Below are 18,389 nucleotides of genomic sequence, written 5' to 3'. Positions count from 1 at the left end.
ACATCACAGTGCAGAGAGGGGAGTCCTGGGCTGTGCCTCGTCCCCGATGACAGACCTGGCAGGTCACCCCCTTGGCATCTCAAGGGGCTGCTAGCTGGTTCACTTCACCTCCACCCTGCCTGGCACACCCTGGCACTGGTGCCAGGCCCTCCTCAAGTGGCAGGGACTTGACATAGCTGAGGTGGGAGGGGCAAGCAGGCAAGTGACTCAGTGAGGCCCCCTCCTTCTCTGCTCCCACTGCCCACTCCTAACCTCTGGCTCTATTCCTATATTAGAACTCTAGAGCTATAGGTCTCCCCTCTCTCTCCCCACCCCCTTCCCTGGCCTCAGCTTCCCTGTCTTTCCACAGAGGACTGTGGAGACCATGGGGGAGGGTGTGGGATGACAAAGAGGAGAGGCGATGTGCCAGAGTGTCCCAAGGAGAGGTTTCTGGGGAGAGACGAGGCCAAGCATGAATGTCAGTGGTTTATTGGGAAGCCTCCACCCCAAACACCGGCAGCTCTACTCCATGCATCCTTGACCAGACATAAATAAGGCAGCATTTAATGAACCAGTCCGTCTCCCTCCTAAGGAGCTCTGGGGAGGGACAGCCTCTGCTGTCTTAGGGCCTGGGATCCCTCTGGTTCTTGAGGAGGGGCTGGGAAGGGTGGGGCGATGCAGAATGCAGGCCACCCCTTCCTGGCTTGGTCCTGGGGCAGCCTGCGGGCTTAGGTTCACAGTCTCTAAGGTCTGACCTCATGGCAGCTGTCTGCCTTGTCCCAGAGAGACCCCTCCCCACCAGATTCCAGCCCCTAGCTCCCACCCCAAGAGTACCATCATGGGTTCCTGCTCCCATCTCTAACTGTGTAGCCTGGGGAACCAGCACCTCCTCCCCAGCCCAGAGGACCCAACTGTGGGGTAAGGAAGCTTTGCTGTCATATTTTTTTCTTTTTTCCCCTGCGGTTCAGGGGCTGAGGAGCTGGCCTCTGCCTGACACTGGTCAGTGAGCGGTCAGCTCCATGGTCTTCTTCCGCTCCTCCCGCTGCTCCTCCCAATCCTCCTCAGGCTCATACGTGCCCTTGACGATGGCCACACGCTCACTCAGGCTCAACGAGTTGGGGAAGAGCAGGTAGAAGTAGAGGATGGCAGCCAGGGCAGCCCCCACGATGGGCCCCACCCAGAAGACCTGGTGGAGACAGAACAGCATCAGCCGGCTGAGCCCCAGGCCTCACAGACCAAGACCTCCCCCCTCCAGAGGACAGACCCGTGGACCCTCAGAGGAGATGGACATACAAACTTCCAGACCTCCAGAGGGAAAGACTTCCTCCCACCTCAGGGACAGATATACTGACACCCCACTCCCCAATGACAGGGACATGGACCACAGACACCCAGATCCCCAGAGGGACAGAGCTCCTCCAACTTTACCCTAAAGAAAGACAAACGCACCTTCAGAGGGAACAGACATATAGATCCTCAGAGACAAACAGAACTCCTCTCCCTTCCACAGAGGGATACAGACAGACTCTAGGAGGTGACAGACAGATTGCCCAGAGGGACAGACCCACATGAAGGAAGACGCTCCAAACCCCCTCAATGGGGAAAGATAAATAAAACGTCAGAGAGGACAGACACACAGACCCCAGAGGGACAGAGACAAATCCTCAGAGGAGATCAACACAGAGGTATAGATCCCTTTCCTTAGAGGGACAGATACACATGATCCTCCCCAACCCCCGAGTAGGGTCCTCTGTTCCCAGGGGCTCAGGCCACATAAATGAACCCCTGCCCTTGTTCTGGCTTCATCCTGTCTCCTACTGTGTCCGCTTCTCTCTCCAGCCACCACTCCTGGGGCCTACTCTCAAGGTCTGGGTCCACAGCCTCCAGAAAGTCCAGTTAGCTCTTGGCTGCCACGGCAGGGTTTCTAGGCCCTCATTGCCAGGGAGCCAGGCGAGGGCCCAGACTCACCCAGTGCGCGGAGCTGAACCGCTTCATGATCACCGCGGGGCCGAAAGAGCGGGCTGGGTTCATGGAGCAGCCGGTGAAGTGGATCTGGACAGAAAGAGGGAGGTGAGGAGGGCAACGTGCTTATCCACTCCCACAGGGCCCTGGGCTCTCGCTGGGTCACCCAGCAGTTCAAGGGCTCACACAGGTCTCCAACTCAAGTCTCCTGATTCCTAGGCTGGTGACCTTTCCTCCCACACGTCCCGACTCACCCCTCCTCTCTTCTCTGTCCTGAGCTTGGGCTTGCTTACCTGCCCTCACCCCAGCTCCCACTTACTCCCAACCTTCCTCAAGCTAGAGAAGGTTTTGGGGGATCAAGTCTGGCCAGAGTATAGCAGCCCTACTCCAGGTCTTAACTTTGGGGCTCAATGGTCAGCAGGGGTGCTGCTCCAGGGCCCCATTATTTGCCCTGAGGGGGCTCCCCACCCAAGCTGTGTGGCAGCACCGCTCACCCCCACAAGGTGGCCCAGTGTGACGGACAGGCCGATGGACAGGGCCGGGGAGCCCACAGGGCTGGTGCGGCGGGAGTCGGTGGAGGAGAAGATGCAGAGTGCCAGCTGGAAGGTCAGGATCAGCTCCACCACCATGGCCTGGCCTGGCGTCGTGTTGCTGTTGAGCTGCAAGGGGAGAATGGGTTGGCCCTCTGCCTTCTGGCTCTATGGCCAGGGGCTTAGGGGCCTGGGGCTTTGGGCCTCTAAGGACACCTGGAAGCCCAGCCCTGAGTACGTCACATCAGGGAGGTCGTTTGCTGAAATGATTACATACTTCACAGTGTACACAAAGCTTGGAGCTCAGGCCTATCGCAAAAGGGCAGAGCATGAGGGCAACTTTTCCTGGACACAGTCCTGTCAACGGTTCTGCCCAGTCCCCAACCCCCACAAGCTGGCATTCATCCTCTCTCCTGTGGGCAATGCCCAGTTTGCTTACTGCAAACCCCAGTTTGCCCCAGCCTGCCTCCCGCCCGTGCCTGACTTGCTGCCAGTGCCAACTTCAAACTCGTCTCTCCGGTGGGGCTGACTCACGGCTTGACAATGGCCGAGAAAATCCTCCTCTGTGTTTGATTAATGAACCCAGTTTGCATGGGACATGGGGGCTGAATCTGGGGCTTCAGGAGGAGGAGGCAGCAAGGGGCCAGGAGCAGGAAGCTACAGAGACCCTACGCATTGGTTCTGCTCTAGGTGGGGGTCACATGCATGGTTTCTAAATGGAATCCCCTTGACACCTGCTGTGGTAGGTTACGACCATCCCCACATAATGGCTGAGAAAAATGAGACCCAGAGAGGCCAGAGTCATCTGAAGCCAGGATTACAACCCATTTCTCTCTGATGGTTACATGAAACCACTCCACTGAGGAGCCGACAGGAGCTGTGAGGGGCCCAGGAGGAAGGCAGAACTCAGAGATGAGACAAGAGAAAAGGCAGAAGTTTTGGGCAAGAAAGCGTGGGGGGGGGGGCGATGCGGGGAGGCAGTAGGCACCAAGAGAGAGGCCAGGATGGTGCAGCAGGAGCTGAGAGGGCAGAGGAGGCGGGTATGAACTAGGGAGGGGGGTAGGGGCACATGCCAGCCTGGAGACTCATCTTCCTTGCCTTAGAGGGCTGCTGCCTTCCTGGTAAGGGTGTGCACTGGCCCACTCTGTGACACCCAATCTTGAGATGGGGTACGGTGGCCTGGTCCGGAGCCCACCCCAGGGTCCCTGTCCCACCCTCAGCCCCGTGAGCACTCACCGAGTTGACGGCCAGATTGCCCCGGGCATTGCGCGGCGCCAGCCCGTAGAGGATGGCCGCCCCAGCAATGGCGCCCACCAGCTGGGCCACCACGTAGAAGAGAGCCCGGAGCAGGGAGATCTGGTTGCCCACAAAGAGGGCCAGTGTGATGGCGGGGTTGATGTGGCCTCCGCTCACCGGCCCCAGAGCCTGGGCCAGGGTGCCTATGGCCAAGCCAAAAGCCATCGAGATCTGCAGGATGCTGGGCAGCGCCGACGGCCACTGGAGGGCTGAGCCGAGGCCGAAGAAGACGAAGATGAGAGTGGCCAGGAATTCGGCAAACACGGCCTTGAAGAAGGCCACGGAGCACACCTCCTTCTTCATGGTGGCCTCGGAGGCGGGGCAGCGGCTGCGGCCACAGCAGGGGGCGCCCGTCGGGGAGGCGGGGGCGCAGGGGGTGGCGGGCTGGCTCCCGGACGCTGGGCAGCACTCCCCGGCGTCCACTGCGTGGCTAGCGGCCTGGAACCGGCCCTGCAGGGGCGCGTTATATACCCGGCGCGCGCCTGGGAGCGGGGCGAGCGCGGGGGGGCAGTGGGCGGCTCCCGCGCCCGGGGGCCAGCGCGGCGCGCAGAGTGGAAACTTTGCCGTGGCCGCGGGCTCGCCGCAGTCCCCGGTCCCGCGTGCCCCCGGCCCGACGCCCGCCCCCCCGACGGAGCAGCAGCGGACCCGCCCGGGCCACGCCACCCAGGCGGGGGTGTAGACCGGCCCCGCGGCCGGGGACCCGCGCATGGTGGACTCTGCACTCTGGGCGGCTTCTGCGCTCTCCTCCGCGCTGCTTCTGAGCTCTCCTCCGCGCTGTGGGTCCCAGGCTCCCGGGGACGCTGGGCTGGGGCCGGGCTCTCCGGTCCTACCGACTTCTGGGCGTCTGCCTCCGCTGGCCCTTTATCTCCAGCCGTGGTCTTCCCCTTTTCTTCTCTTCGGGCTCCGGGTCCAGCTCCTCCTTTTCCTCCTGCGACCCAAGCATCTTGACCTGGCGTCACCCACGGTGAGCTGGAGTGATGCGATTCCCTGAGGACAGAGCCACTCAGCTCCTCGACGGCCGGTGGCGGGGGCGGGCGGCCGGGCCGGGCCTCTCCCCTGCCCGGGCCAGGCAGCCTCCGGGTTTGGAGCGGGGGCGTTTTGGGAAAAGGAGCACCGTGCCAGCTTGCCTGGCGCTTGGTGATCCTCGACGCCCAGTAGCCGGGCACTCCTGGGAGAAGGTGGCAGACCCCAGGAGGTGCCCTCTCCTCTGCAGCCGTCCCAGCCCCTCTAGGAACACAGCCCTCTGGGGGATGCCAGCAAGTCCCCGAAGGAGGTGGGAGCCAGGAGTTCACTTTGTCCATAGTATGAGAGGGGGCATACCCAGTTCCATCTTGCTTGGGGTCAGGGAAGAGGCCCTGGGACTGGGGCAGAGGATCAGAGTGGGGTCCGGGGAGGGTGCAGGCACACCACTGCCCTTCCACGCCCTCTCACCTCCCTGCCAGAAGCCCCCCACGCTGGCTCTCCGTTTTCCTTCTCCTGCTCCCTCTCTTCCTCCTTCTCCGTTCAGTCTGTGTCTTCTTCCTTCAGACTCCCTCTCAGTCTTGATTTCTCTCCCTCTTGCAATCTCTCTGCCTCTCCTCTTTCTCCTTGTCTCTTTCTCCAACCCCCCCATCTCTGTTTTCCAGACGTTTTGTCTCTCTTCATCTCCCTGTCCTGTGCCCTCTGTCAGTCTCTTCCTCGCGCTCTCTCTCTCTCTCTCTCTCTCATTTCAGGCTCAGCTTGTCTCTTAGGCTCTCCCTCTCTCCCCTCTCTCTTTTTCAATTTCCCTGGTTTTTTCCCCTTCGTTCCTCTCACAGTCTTAGCCTTGGCCTCTCCATCTCAGTTTCTCTATTCACCTCTCAGTTTCTATCTCCTCTCTATTTCACCTTTCCTCTGCCTCAGTTTCTGTGACTTTGTTTCTCTCTGTCTCTGCCTCATTTTCCATGTCTACCTCTCTTACATCTGGGCTTTTTCAGTCCCTCTAAAGTGAAGTCCTCCCCCCTCTGGGCTGGGTGACACTTTCTTCCAGTTCCCAACCCCCGCCCCCCCCCCCCCCCCCCCCCCCCCCCCCCCCCCCCGTCCTTGCCCCTTCTCTCTGAGCTCCCAGCTGCTCTCCATCGGCCATCCCACCCCACCCTCTTCCCATCCCCAGGTTAGGCATGTGGGGAATGAGGCTGGAGGGCCCTCCAGGGCTTGGAGGAGGGGTAGGGACCCAGCCCCAGGATCCCAGGAGTGGAGTTACACTAAAGATTGCCCCCCCCCCCCAGCATGATGTGTCCTTGGGAGGCACTTAGCACAGTGCCTGGCTCAGAGTAAGGCTCAGTAAAGTTTCCTCACTTGCGACTATAATTTTAAAAGCCCCCTGAGGGCTCTGTTTGGAGCTAAGCCAGAGGGTGCAGCAGAGGGAGAGAACAGGTGCTCCTCTGTCAGTCTGTCAGGCCATGGCTAAAGGGAGGGGCCCGGAGGAAAGCCAAGGACCTGGAGGAGCGTGCTCTGGGCTCCGTGGCAGCTAAGAGGCCAAAGAAAACAGGGACCAAAGAAACCTCGCTGTTGTTCCTGCTCTGCTCCCAGGTTCCTGCTGGAACAGCTCCTCCCCTAAGTCTCTCCTCTTTAGGCAGGAGGTCTGTCCTTTCTGCCGTGGGTCCTGGGGCCCTGGCCCTGGCAGAGCATGACAGATATATACACAGGATTTTCATCTGGGCTTGGGGCTCAGGGCTAAGGGCAGGCCTGGCTCAGACTGGAACGATGACCCTCATGACCCCAGAGGCCTCTGGGGGCCAGGCCCCTTCACAGTGGAACTTGCCTCCAGTCGGCACCCTTTCACCTTCTATCTCATCCTCTCTCCCCAGGCACTGTCTCCATGAATCATAGGTCGCAAACTCCATCGTCTTGGAGAGGGCAGGACTCGGCAGTGCTCACAGGAGGTTGGGCCACCAAGGGAAGCTCCTACTTCAGGATTTGAGCCCAATCATTTACAGCTAATGAAGGGCTTTGGGCTCCACTGTGTGATTGAATTCTGAGCTACCTGTGAGGAACCCAGACTCAGAGGTGACTGCCTTGCCCAGGGTCACACAGTGACCCACGGGGTTGTCAGGAATGGGCCTGGTGTGGCTGAAGAAGGAGACCCCACCTGTCAAGACTGCTCAGAGTGGGCAGCTGGTTATGTTTCCTAGCCCTGTTCTTGAAGCCCTTCCGTCTCTCTCTAACCATCAGGGTCACTCTGTCCCCAGGTTGTCACAAGAAACTATTGGAGCTACTATGTCCTGGAGTTGTTTTTGCCCTGCCCTGCCAGCCCCAGAGGAATGCTTCCCTGGCACCTCTCTGGGCTGGGAGATGGGTCCCCCCGCTTTGTGGCAGGGAGCATGACAGTCTGTCAGGGAGAGACTCTCCTCCTCTCCTGATGTAGGAATTCCCTGGGAGCAACTGAGGGTCGGGGGCAGAAATGGTAGGTTAATTGGCAGCAGGTGATGCCCCGGGGGCTCCTCATTCATTCATTCCACAAAGATTTATTAAGCGCTTACTATGTACCAGGCACTGTTCTAGGCACTGGGGATACAGTCATGAGCTAGCAGACAATGCCTCTCCCTTGTGGAGCTAATATTCTAGTGAAAAGAGACAGACAATAAAGAACAGACATATGTAAGTCATATAGTACGACAGAATCTGTAAGTGCTATGGAAAAATAGACTACATTAAGGGGGACTGGGCATGCTGGAGTAGGAGTGTGGGTTCTTGGAAATTTTAAATGGGGTGTCAGTGTGGGTCTTATTGAGAAGGTGACATCTGAGCAAGGCCTTGGAAGAGGAGAGGGAAAGAGCCATGTGCATATCTGGGGAAGAACATTCCAGGCAGAGGGAGCAGCCAGTGTTGCTGGAGCAGGGGGAGCAAGGGAGAGAGTGGGAGCTAGAACAGAGGTGGTGGAAGTGGGCAGAGCTTGTGCACCACTAAAAGGCCTGCAGGATTCCCTGGACAGAACGAGGAAGCCATAGAGGGGAGGACTAGCGTGGTCCAACAAAGTTTTTAGCATGACCCCTCGGCTGCTGTGTTGAGAAGAGACTGGAAGGGCAGGAGTAGAAGCAGGGAGACCAGTAGGCGCCTCTCCAGGGAGAGATGCTGGTGGCCTGGACCTGAGGCGGGGTGGTGCTGAAGGGGATGGCAATGGGATTCTGGATCCCTTGTGAAGGCAGACCTGACAGGATCCCCTGATGAAGCTCTCCTGGCATGTGAGAACGAGGAGTCAAGGATGACTCAAACTCTTTGGCCTGAGCAGCTGGAAAGATGGAGTTGCTATCAGTTGAGATGAGAGGGCTGTGGGAGGAGCAGGTGTGGGCAGAAGGGCAGGAGGTCAATTTTGGACATGTGGAGTGTTCGGTGTTGTCCCACACCCTGGAGGTCCCTGCCCTGACTTCCCAACATGGCGCTACAGCCAGGACAAGCAGACCAAAAGGGACCGTTCTTTGCTCTCTTTGGAGGCCACACAGCCTGCTCATATCTTGGTGCCCTCTCTTTCCATGGTGCCACCTGGGTCACAAAGCCCAGGATGCCCATTCTGGCCGGGTTGGCAGTGGGAATTTGCCATCACAGGCCACCTTGGTTGAGCTTCTTATTCAGTGTTGAAATCCCCTCTACACCATTCCTAACAGCAACTCTGGGGAGCTTATGACATGCCAGCCACCCAAGTCTGTCTCCTGGCACCTTGGGCTGTATTGACCATTTCTAAGTGGTGGAAGAAACAGCACTTATTGGCAAATGAGCATTTATTGAGTGCTTACTATATGCAGAGCACTGTGCTAGACAAGACAAATGAGGGAGGATAGCTAGGAGAATGCCATCCAAGAACTGGAAGGAGCCCTGCCCCGAAGGGCTTACAGCCTGGCTGGGAAGCATTGCACATATACAGAATCACCGCTGAGAGATACAGAACAACATCAAAGCAACATTAGTAGGTACACAGTCATCCGGCACAAAGTGGAAATGTGGGAATGGATGCTGCTGGGACTCAGTGGTCATCCACCTCCTCCTTTTGGCTCAGAGGCTTCTTTGTCCCCAGCTTGGGGAGCTAGAGGCCTCTCCACCTTCCTCCATGTGCCCTGCCTCTGTCTGGTTTGGGGTGTGTCTGACCTCCACCCTCCTCCAGACTGAGTGCTCTCTGCAAAGGCAGAAACCAGCCAAATGTTTTGTCATTTTTTTCCCTACCCTGCCGTGGCTCTCCCCCAGGCCCTGTGTCCACAAGACAGCAGGCTGGGCTGGACAGGCCCCATTGTGTGTTCTGGCTTCTGGCAGGGGCCTAGGACTTGCCTCAGCACACACCTGGTCTCCTCTGACTTTTTAGTGGAAAGATCATGGGATTTTGAATAAGAAGGCCTGAGTTCAAGTCTTGGTTCCACTACATACTGCGGTGTGACTTTAGATGAGTCTCTTAGCCTCAGTTTCTTAATCTATGAAATGGGGAGAATAGTATTTGCTTTGCCTATCCTACAGGGTTGGGAGATAATCACAGTACAGTACAGGGCTGGGCACAGTGGGTCCTGATTGAGCCTTTGGTAAGAGCAGCTCTGCTCTGAGTCCACGGTGGTCCTGGCTTGGAATTATCCAGAATGACCACTTAGTTGCCCAGATAGGAGGGTCAGAATCGCCTATGCTGTCAAACCTCTTGTCTCAAGTTACCTGCCACATTTCTTAAAGAGTCACGTGTCACTTAATGACGCGTCGTTAGGCAATTTTGTCCTTGTGTGAACATCATAGAGTGTAAAAAACTAGACGGTATAGCCTACTACACACCTAGGCTATGTGGTACGAATCTTATGGGACCACCGTTGTATATGGGGTCCACTGTTGACTGAAATTCATTGTTGACGGAAACATCATTATGCCGAGCATGACTGGGGCCACTGTCCTTCCCTAACCTGTCTGAAGTTTTAGGAGGATTAAATGAGCTAGCACTTGTCAAGCATCCAGCACAGAGGCTGGGGGACAAGAGATGCTTAATAGGTGTCAGTTCCTCTCCACCCCCATCACTTTGAATCTTGCTTTGACCTCTGACTTCAGTGACCCCAATCTGGGCAAATGGGGCTGGAAGTGGCAGGATCTCACATTTAGTTTTGAGGGAGATGGAATGCAGGAAGTGGAACAGACAGAGAGAGAAATTCTTGGCAACTTCTAGAGGGATCTGTTGGGGTGAGATGGAGTGGGGATGAGGGGCCTGAGACATCCCGGCTTGGCTCGCAGCTCAGTGTCTCGCTGCCTCTGAACTTCCAGGGAAAGGATACTCAGCTACCAGGAGAACAGCCCCCCAGGTCACTTTGGTCTCTGACTCAACCCCTCCCCCAGTAGGGAGGCCAGGTCTTTGGGGGTTTGAGAGAATCACGGCCATAGCACCTATGGCCCAGGGAAACTTTTTCTGACCCTAAAGGGAGTTTTGGTTAAGGAAGACAGAAAAGACGTAGAGAAAGAGACAATTACAGAGACGTTCCTCATAAACAGTCCATCTCCGACGGGAGTGGAGGGGAGGAAGGGGCTGGAGACTCTGGCGCACAGTGGGTGCTTGGTGCAGTGTGGGACAGACCCAGATAAAACCTTGAAAGCATGGAGGCAACAGAGATCCTGGAGAAGGGAGCTCAAGGTGTGATTCTTAGGTTAGCTATGCAGCAGCTGGAGAAGTGGGTAGAGAATGGATGGTCTGGGTGGTGGGAGGAAGGAAGGTGGAGAAGACCCATTGTGCACTTGCGGTCAGGAAAAGTTAAGGGGCTGGATCAAGAAGGGGCCATCCCTAAGCACATCTCCTTCTGCCTGCACCTTGGGGCCCCAGGGCTCTCCTCTGCTTTGACAACCAACTAAAGGAGGTAAAGGAGGCCCAGTGTCAGGTCCCTTCTGTGTTCTCCCCCTAGGAAGCAGAAATAATGTAATGATTCCAATAATGCATGGTAATGGTATGAGGAATTACAGTTCACACAGCATCTTGACATGCATCATCTCACTTAATCCCAGTTAATCTCATTTGAGAACCATTGCACTGGCCTGGAAATTTAGAAGCCCGGGTTCTAGACACAGACCTGCCTCTGCCTCGACAAGTTGTTTCTCTTCTCTCGTCCCAGCGCTAGGCTACTCTCTCCATAATAACTGTCCTGTGGTGGGAGCAGGAATAGAGGGAAGGAGGGGAGGAGAGATTCCTGGGGAGGAAGAGCTGCTGCCTGTAGTTGGGGGCCGGAGGTGGCATGGGTGATGGAGGGGTGTTGCCTGCTGCCTGTGGGTGCCTGCCTGACCGCCTTGCCCAGCCAGCTGTAGGTGTTTGCTGGGTGAGAGGGCTCACTTGCGAAACTGAGTGTCTCCTTTCAGGAGTGTCTAGTTGCAAATCTCCCCCTCTCCTGAGACAAGGGCCAGAGGCCCACAAAAGGTTTTTGTTTTCTCTGTTACAGTGGGAAGCTAATCTCTAGGTTGGAAACACCCCCCCCCCCATGGGGGTTGCATGCACATGTTTGGCATGCGTGCACACACACACACACACACACCTGCTTCCTGTTTTGGAGAGGTCCTCCTTTAGGGCAGAAAGGAGGTCCTTGTTCATCCAACTTTCCTTTTTTCCAGAGGCCACTTCTCCGGGGGCCTGTCTCTGGTTGATGCCTCCCTGCCTCTAGCAACGGGTCCTGGCAAGTCTTAGGGCCCAGCGTTGGGGTGTAGGTGGACTTTTGAGGAGAGGCAGGGTAGAGGATGGAAGTACCTTCTCAAAGCAGCCTCCAGGATCCCCCCTTCCCTGCTCCTGGGGATGACTGGTGGCAAGGACTCATCCATTGCAGAGGAAGTGGATTTATTGCAGGTGGAGAAGGAAGGGGTCACGGCGGGAGTGAGAGGTCGCCCCCCAGGGCACACTGGCACCACCACAGGCACACCTGTGCACACTCAGGACCATGCACAACCCTGCACATGAGGACAGAGGCACTCGGGGATGAACACAGACCAGGCTTGCACACGAGCAAAACTCTTGGGCCATTCCCAGACCGACCCCCAAGGCAGGTTCCGTACTCTTCCCCCCTACCCCACCTAGTACCGCGAGCAGGCTCTCCAGAACCTTCCTCTGCCTGCTCACTCGCCCTCCCTCCCCGGCTCGGTCCCCAAGTCCCCAGCTCCCTGCAAGGGGCCAGAGGGTCGACCACGCGCCACGTGCAGCCTCAGGACAGGGAATCTGCCAGGCTCACCGCCTCCCCCGCCGCCCTGGCTGTGGCCGCGCACGTCCTGGCAACAGCTACTCTGCACTGGGGGCCAGCTTCGGACCTGGGGAGAGTCGGGGCGGGGACGACCCCTCCGCCTCGGGGCGGGGGTGGCGGCGCCCCGGAGCCCGGGGCCTCGGGGCCGGGCGCTCAGGCCTTGCAGCTCCGCGGCGGGCTCTGCGGCGAGTGCAGCTCCACTGACTGCCGCCGCCGCACCTCGCGCTCCTCCCAGTCGGCGTCTGGCTCCAGCCCCTTGAGCACGGTCAGGCGCTCCTGCAGGGTCTTGGCGGGCGGGAACAGCAGGTAGTTGTAGATCAGCGAGCCCAGGATGGCACCCACCAGGGGTCCGATCCAGAAGACCTGCGGGCCGAGCGGAGAGGGGCTGAGCCCCGACTCGACCACGCCCCTCTGGGCCCGGGGACGTGCTCCTCTCCCCACTTGGTGTTGGAAGGGGGTCTCACGCGATCAATGTAATCAAATGCGTCTTTGCATAATTAGTGATGACAGGAGTGTTGGGGAAGACAGGTTAGTTTGAGGGCTAAGGTTGCAAATTCCGAAGCTGCCCGCCCAGGTGAACTTAGACAAGTCACTTATCCTGCCTGTGCCTCAATTTCCCTTCATTATAATAATACCTACCTCCTAGGGTTGTTGTGAAAACTATAGGAATTAATATTTGCAAAGTGCTTAGAATAAGGCCTGGCACATACAAAACACTAGATAAGTGCTAAATCATAAAAATGTGTTAGCTCATATAGACACCACCGTTTATCCAGTTCTAAGGCTCTGTGTTATCTGTTTTATGCCAGTAGCTTCCCTGCCAAAAAGCCAACGAGGCAAGGACTGCTATGATCCTCATTTATAAATGCGGAAACTGAGTCTTCAGGCATCAGAACTGAAGGGTGGAACCCAAGGCTCCCCAGGGCCCCAGGAGGAGGAGTGTAGGGGGCTTGCTGTGCCCGTTCCTAGCTCTGTTCCAGCACATGCCAGGATGGGTTTCTGGGGGAGGGGAAGGCGGGGAGGTTTCAGCCATTACCCAGTGGTCATCAAACTTGCCGGTGATGACAGCTGGAGCCAGGGAGCGGGCAGGATTCATGGAGCAGCCAGTGTAGGGGATCTGCAATGGGATGAGGGGTCAGGGAGGGGAGAGAGGTGAGGACAGGGCAGGAGACTTTGTGCCCCTCTCCAGGTTGGCCGCAACCTAAAGGGACTCCAGGCGATGGACCACTGAGTTCATGTTATATTTACAGGGCTCTGTATTCCTTTGAGGCTGGAGTGTTATCTGGGAGTCAAACCCTTGGGACTATGTCCATATCTGTCCCTCTTGGGAGTTCTGTGTAGCAGTCCCTCTGGGGGTCTTTGTGTCTGCCACTTTTGGGGGTTTTGTGTATCTGTCTCTAGAGTGGTCTGTGTGCCTGTTTCTTTGGTCCCTCCAGGCAGGCTGGAATCAGTGGCCATGACCTACCCCGAGGAGGTGGCCCACGACCACAGAGAAGCCGATGGAGAGGGCAGGGGTGCCCAGGTTGTCTCCACGGCGCTCATCGGTGGAGGCGAAGATGCAGAGCACCAGCTGCAGGGTCAGGAAAAGCTCCACAGTCACGGCCTGGCCAGCTGTTGTGCTGTTGCTGAGCTGGGGACAGAGAGGGGATCGGTGGGGGAACACTGAGCATGCTCCCACGTGGACTCCGTCTCTCTGCCCACCTGCAGTCAAGGCTCCAGAGAGGCTTCAGGGCTGGGAGCCAGAACACCTGGGCTCACCAGCTGCCTTTGCCCAAACTACTGACAGCTTCTTGTGGTCCCTAGTCCAGAGGTAGGAAAACTGACTCCATAGCCCGTTTGATTTGGGGGCTGGGGTTGTGTGCCTACAGTGTGAGAGGAAAAGGCTGCTGAGATCCAGAATTTCTGTTTCCTGAAGAACAAGAAGGGAAGAAGTTTTGATTGCAGCAAGAAGTTTTAGGCCAGGTAACAGGAAGGCCTTCCTCTCTCTTTGGGCCATAAGATGCTGGGATAATGAGTGGCCTGTGGTCTTTCTTCCTGTGGTCAAAGGGCTTCCAGGGAGAGGATCTAGGGACTTGAGTCTGAGGGTGGTCCTAGTGTGCCTCTCCCCCCACAAATCCAGCATCCCTCTTTCCTCTAACCTTTGCCCGTTCCCCTTGACCTTGCCTGTCCCCCACTGTGTTTCAGCCCTCAGTTTTGCCCTGTGGATTTGCTCCCTGCACATCCTATGGAGGTTGTGGTGAGGGTCCTGGAGCCTGGTACTGCAATGCCTCCACACCCACGTGGGGTGCCCATGGTCCCAGCAGACCCTGCCTTGGGTAACAAGAGAACCTGGGGCTGAGCAGAGAGGTGATTTCATAACAGAGCCGCGCCCAGCACTGGATTTCTCCCTGGGTTTCGTCATCCTGTGCCCTACACCCTGCCCTTCGGGGCTGGGCACCGCACTGGAGGAGCTGTGACAGCTCTCACCTCCCACGCTTCTTCTCCAGGCCCTGAACCTGCACCCTGTGTCCTAACCATCGAGCTGGCACTCTTGGGTCTCTCTAGGATCTAACCTCAATCCATCCTGCTGTGGTCCAATGTCAGAGCCTCTAGTAGGGGGCCGTGAAAAGAGCTTTGAAGGTAGACACTTCGGAGGCCTCTGACTTGTTGTGGGACCCTATTTACTTCAGCCTCAGTTTGTCCTTCTGTAAAATGGGGGTAACAAAATGGATTATAAAGGACTGTGTGAGCACTGGAATGAGAAGGGCAGAACCCCAGCCCCACTCCTGCTGGTCAACGGCTGCTCTAAGGGAGCCAGTGCAGATGGGGGTTTGGCATCAGACAGCCCTGCGTCCATCTCCAGGTGCTCACACTTACTGGTTCAGTGATTGGAGTCCATTGAATGCTGAGCCTCAATTTACCACTCAGGGTGGAGGGATCACACAATTCGCTTTATAGTCGTGCCCAGAGTGAGATGGTATCTGGTCTGGCACAGAGCAGGTGCTCATCAATGGTAACTTGCTGGTGGCCAGGCTAGCCTTTCCGGTGACTTCAGAGGACACCTGGGACAGCCTGAGGGATCCTCTAGCTGTCTCTAGCCTCAGGGTTAGTCAGCCCCGTTGCTGCCCACTTCCAGCTAGACAGGGTTCTCCCCAGTTTCTCAAGATGGTAAGTGCTGAGCAGTAACTTGGGGGAGACTTCCCAAACCCTTCCCTTCTGAGGGCCCCAGTCAACTGTGAAATGACAGAGGAGCAGGACTGAGTGCCCCCATGGCATGTTAGCACTCCCATTACCCTGCTACAGAGGAGATTCCAGCCACACATTCTGAGACTTTCTTGGCCATGCTCTCAGGCAGTTCCTCTTCCAGTCTAACTGGACCTCTTCTCGCTGCAAACTGGACTAATTTCATTCTTCATGGAAATGGTCACGCTCCTCAGTCTGTTCACCACTATGGCCACTCTAGCCTTTTCCTGGCCCTGAGCCCCAAGCCTCATTGTATTTTCCACTTTGAAGAAGAGAGAAGTTCCCCAGTTGGGACACCTCTGCCCGTTGCATGAGGAAGGCCACCTGTGAGATGGCCTTCAGGAGGAACAGGAGATGGCCACAGAGACATCAGAGCTCTCATCCAATGGTTCAGGGAGAGAGCAGACCAGGAGATGCAGGAGACCAAGGCGTGACAGAGGCACTTGCTGTCCTGGCTTGGGATGGGGGGTGGAGTGAGAGTTGTGTCGAGGGGACACAGACCATCCCTCCCCGCCCATACCCTCAGGTGCCCAGTCCTTGCACAGACCCAGGAGGGGGGAGAGGACCATCAGCCTCAGCCCCCCAAGTGCCCAAGGTGCCGAGTAGCCACTGTTCCTGCAATCAGTTGTGAACTCATGGGCTCCGGGACCTTCTCCAGGGCCTGGAGAGACCTTGCCCCTTCAGCTTTCCCCTGGGTTCTGGTGCTTTCTCTAGCATTGACAAACTGTATAACTTTCAGCTTGTCACTTCCCCTCTCTGAGCCTCAAGTTCCATATTCTTTAGAAAAGGATATACGCATCCGTACCTTGTAAGGTGTCAATGTGTGGCTCGGGAGGAGCACCTGCCATGAAGCCCGCACACAGTAGATGCTGAAGAAATGTTGGGTCCTTCTTCCCTGAAGAAGACCCTGTGACTAGCACTCTGAGCTTCCTCCCAGCCCAGACAGCATGTGTGCTTTGGGACTCTGTCCTCTGCTGAGTTCTGGCCCAGTGCTCACTGTATTGCAGGTGTGAAGTCTGACGGAAACCTTGACACTGCTCTTCCTCCACAGGCTCAGAGCAGAAGGGACCAGCAGCCCCGAGTGTATCCTGCCTCCGCTCTGACATTGCTCCTTCCATCCTGCTTCTCCTATGGCAGCTGTGTTCCTGGCTCCAGCCTCTCTCTCTCCCCCCTTCCTTCCCTCTCTCTGCTTCTCTCTCCCCATCCAAACCCTTACCCAGATCTGCCCCCTCCCATCTCATCCTTTACAAAGGACTCCCCAGGACCTGCCCCTTGTGGAAGGGACCAAGTTCTGGCTACTCACTGCGTTGACAGCCAGGTCCCCTCGGATGTCGGGTGGTGTGATCTCGTGGAGTAGAGCAGCCCCTGCCACGGCCCCCAGCAGCTGGGCAGCCACATAGAAGGCAGCTCGGAGAAAGGAGACGTGACAGCCCACCAGACAGGCCACAGTCACGGCGGGGTTGATGTGGGCCCCACTGACATGGCCCAGAGCCTGTACCAGGGTGCCGATAGCCAGGCCGAAGGCCATGGCAATCTGCAGGACAGAGGGCATGGCCTGTGGCCAGTTGAGGGCTGAGCCAAGGCCAAAGAAGACGAAGAGGAGTGTGGCCAGGAACTCTGCAAGCACGGCCCTGGAGAAGGCTATGGACCGGAGCTCCCACATGCTGTGGACCCTTCCGTGGGCTGGCCCAGCAGTCTCAGGGGCAGAAAGCTTGTGGCCGTCTCCCCCTCTCTCTCTCTTTCTCTCTCTCTCAGGATCTTTGGGGAGGCTGGGCCATGGGCATTTATAGGGTCCTTCCATCCTGGATTTGGACACGTGGGGCGGAAGTGGAGTGTGGGTCAAACCTCTTCTCCCCTCTGGCTGCCTCCTGCCCCCACTCCTCACCCCTGCTCACCTGCATGCCTATCACCCCATCTTGGCCTTCACAGCTGACTAATGTTCCCCATTAATGAGCTCCAGATAAGGACTGACGTCCCCTGGTTTTCCGTGTTTGTTCCCTCGGTTACCCCAGGGCTGCTGCCCCAGGGCCTCCCCCACCCCCACCAGTTCTGTGAATGGGAACTTCTGTAGGGGATTGGCCAACAGCACCCACCCCCACCCCGCACACCACCCCCAACTCAATCTGTTGGCCAAGGTCGGGGAACACCTAACCTGAAACTGACCATGAGAGAGGATGTCAACACTACCCCTTCTAGTGATTGGGAAGACCTTCCTGCTGTCTGACTCTGATTATTCCTTCTTGAAGGGGATGGAAAACAACTGGTTGGCTTGTGACAAACCTTCCAAGGCATAAAGGTTTGGTGTCTCTTCTGTGCTTGCTTTCTTGTAGTCAGTCACCCATAAGCTTCACCTTCTCCCTGGAGCCCCAGCCAAATAGCAGCTCCCATAGCCTGGAGGCAGGGGGTGGTTTCAATGACATTGGGACCCTGACGTTGGCTGATGGAGTCAACCTGGGGTCAATTGAGGAAGCTGAGGGTTTCCATTCTGGCATCACCCTGGTCCAATCTGTGACTTACTCTTTCTTGTCTGTCTGTAAAAAAGGGATAATAAACCTACCTCATGGAATTAGGGGTTTGGATGAAATTTAAAAATGTATGTAAAGTGCTCAGCAGCACGTGGCCCACAGTAAGTTGTCAATTAATATCAGCTATTATTGAGAGTATTATTTATAGTCTGTAGTATTTATACAAATTATTATTTATACTCTGAGGAGAAGAGGAGGTCTGGGGCCCAAACTCACGTCAGGGTCCCAGAAGCTGTGATAGGCTCTAGGTACCCCCCGGAGCTCAGAGTCACACAGGCTGCAGGGGGAGGACATTTCTGTGGGGCAGTGAGCTGTGCAGGCTCAGGGCAGCTGCAATGCTCGACAAGTGACTCTCCGGCCTCGGTGGCCGCTCAGCCCAGCATTGGGCAGTGCCACCTTCTGCCATCAATGCTGCTCTGGCCTGGCGTCTAGGAGACTTATAGGTCTAGGAGTCCCTAGGTCCCACTCTTTGCTCTTCCCTAATCCCTCCAGCCTTGCTCCTTTTCCCAGGGACCCAAAGGCAGGGTCGGGCTTAGAGTGGGGTCAGGAGGACTGGCTTCTGGACCCTGCTCCACCTCCTGTCCAGCAGGTCCCTGGGCCTGTCACAATCCCAGGAATGGAAATCTGGGAGGGATTGGAGACTGTAGAATGGAGCCCGTTGAGTTGTATCATGGAGGGACTTTGAGGCCCAGGGA

The 18,389-nt window shown here is 56.9% G+C and overlaps 2 protein-coding genes across 3 annotated transcripts; both read right to left on the bottom strand.

Moving 5' to 3' along the window:
• Positions 1 to 452: 452 nt before the first annotated feature.
• On the bottom strand, positions 453 to 5,751 carry LOC106845056 (aquaporin-5). Its single transcript, XM_014862891.3, has 4 exons — positions 3,708 to 5,751; positions 2,436 to 2,600; positions 1,948 to 2,031; positions 453 to 1,165 (listed from the first exon to the last, which is right to left on the bottom strand). The coding sequence occupies exons 1-4, from the start codon at positions 4,473 to 4,475 to the stop codon at positions 980 to 982; spliced, it is 1,203 nt and encodes a 400-aa protein (XP_014718377.3). The 5' UTR covers positions 4,476 to 5,751; the 3' UTR covers positions 453 to 979.
• A 2,734-nt stretch (positions 5,752 to 8,485) lies between these two features.
• AQP2 (aquaporin 2) lies at positions 8,486 to 16,943 on the bottom strand. 2 transcript variants are annotated; one of them, XM_070494240.1, is made up of 4 exons: positions 16,473 to 16,943; positions 13,413 to 13,577; positions 13,004 to 13,064; positions 8,486 to 12,310 (listed from the first exon to the last, which is right to left on the bottom strand). In XM_070494240.1, exons 1-4 carry the CDS (start codon positions 16,830 to 16,832, stop codon positions 11,826 to 11,828), a joined length of 1,071 nt encoding a protein of 356 aa, XP_070350341.1. In that variant the 5' UTR covers positions 16,833 to 16,943; the 3' UTR covers positions 8,486 to 11,825. The 2 variants fall into 2 exon arrangements, with proteins under 2 accessions (XP_070350341.1, XP_014718379.3); XM_014862893.3 differs by having other exon boundaries at positions 12,984 to 13,064; positions 16,473 to 16,942.
• Between the last annotated feature and the right edge of the window lie 1,446 nt (positions 16,944 to 18,389).

This window comes from Equus asinus, chromosome 22, assembly GCF_041296235.1.
Source record: "Equus asinus isolate D_3611 breed Donkey chromosome 22, EquAss-T2T_v2, whole genome shotgun sequence".
Taxonomy (NCBI): Eukaryota; Metazoa; Chordata; class Mammalia; order Perissodactyla; family Equidae; genus Equus; species Equus asinus.
This window is presented reverse-complemented; position numbering and strand designations above follow the sequence as displayed.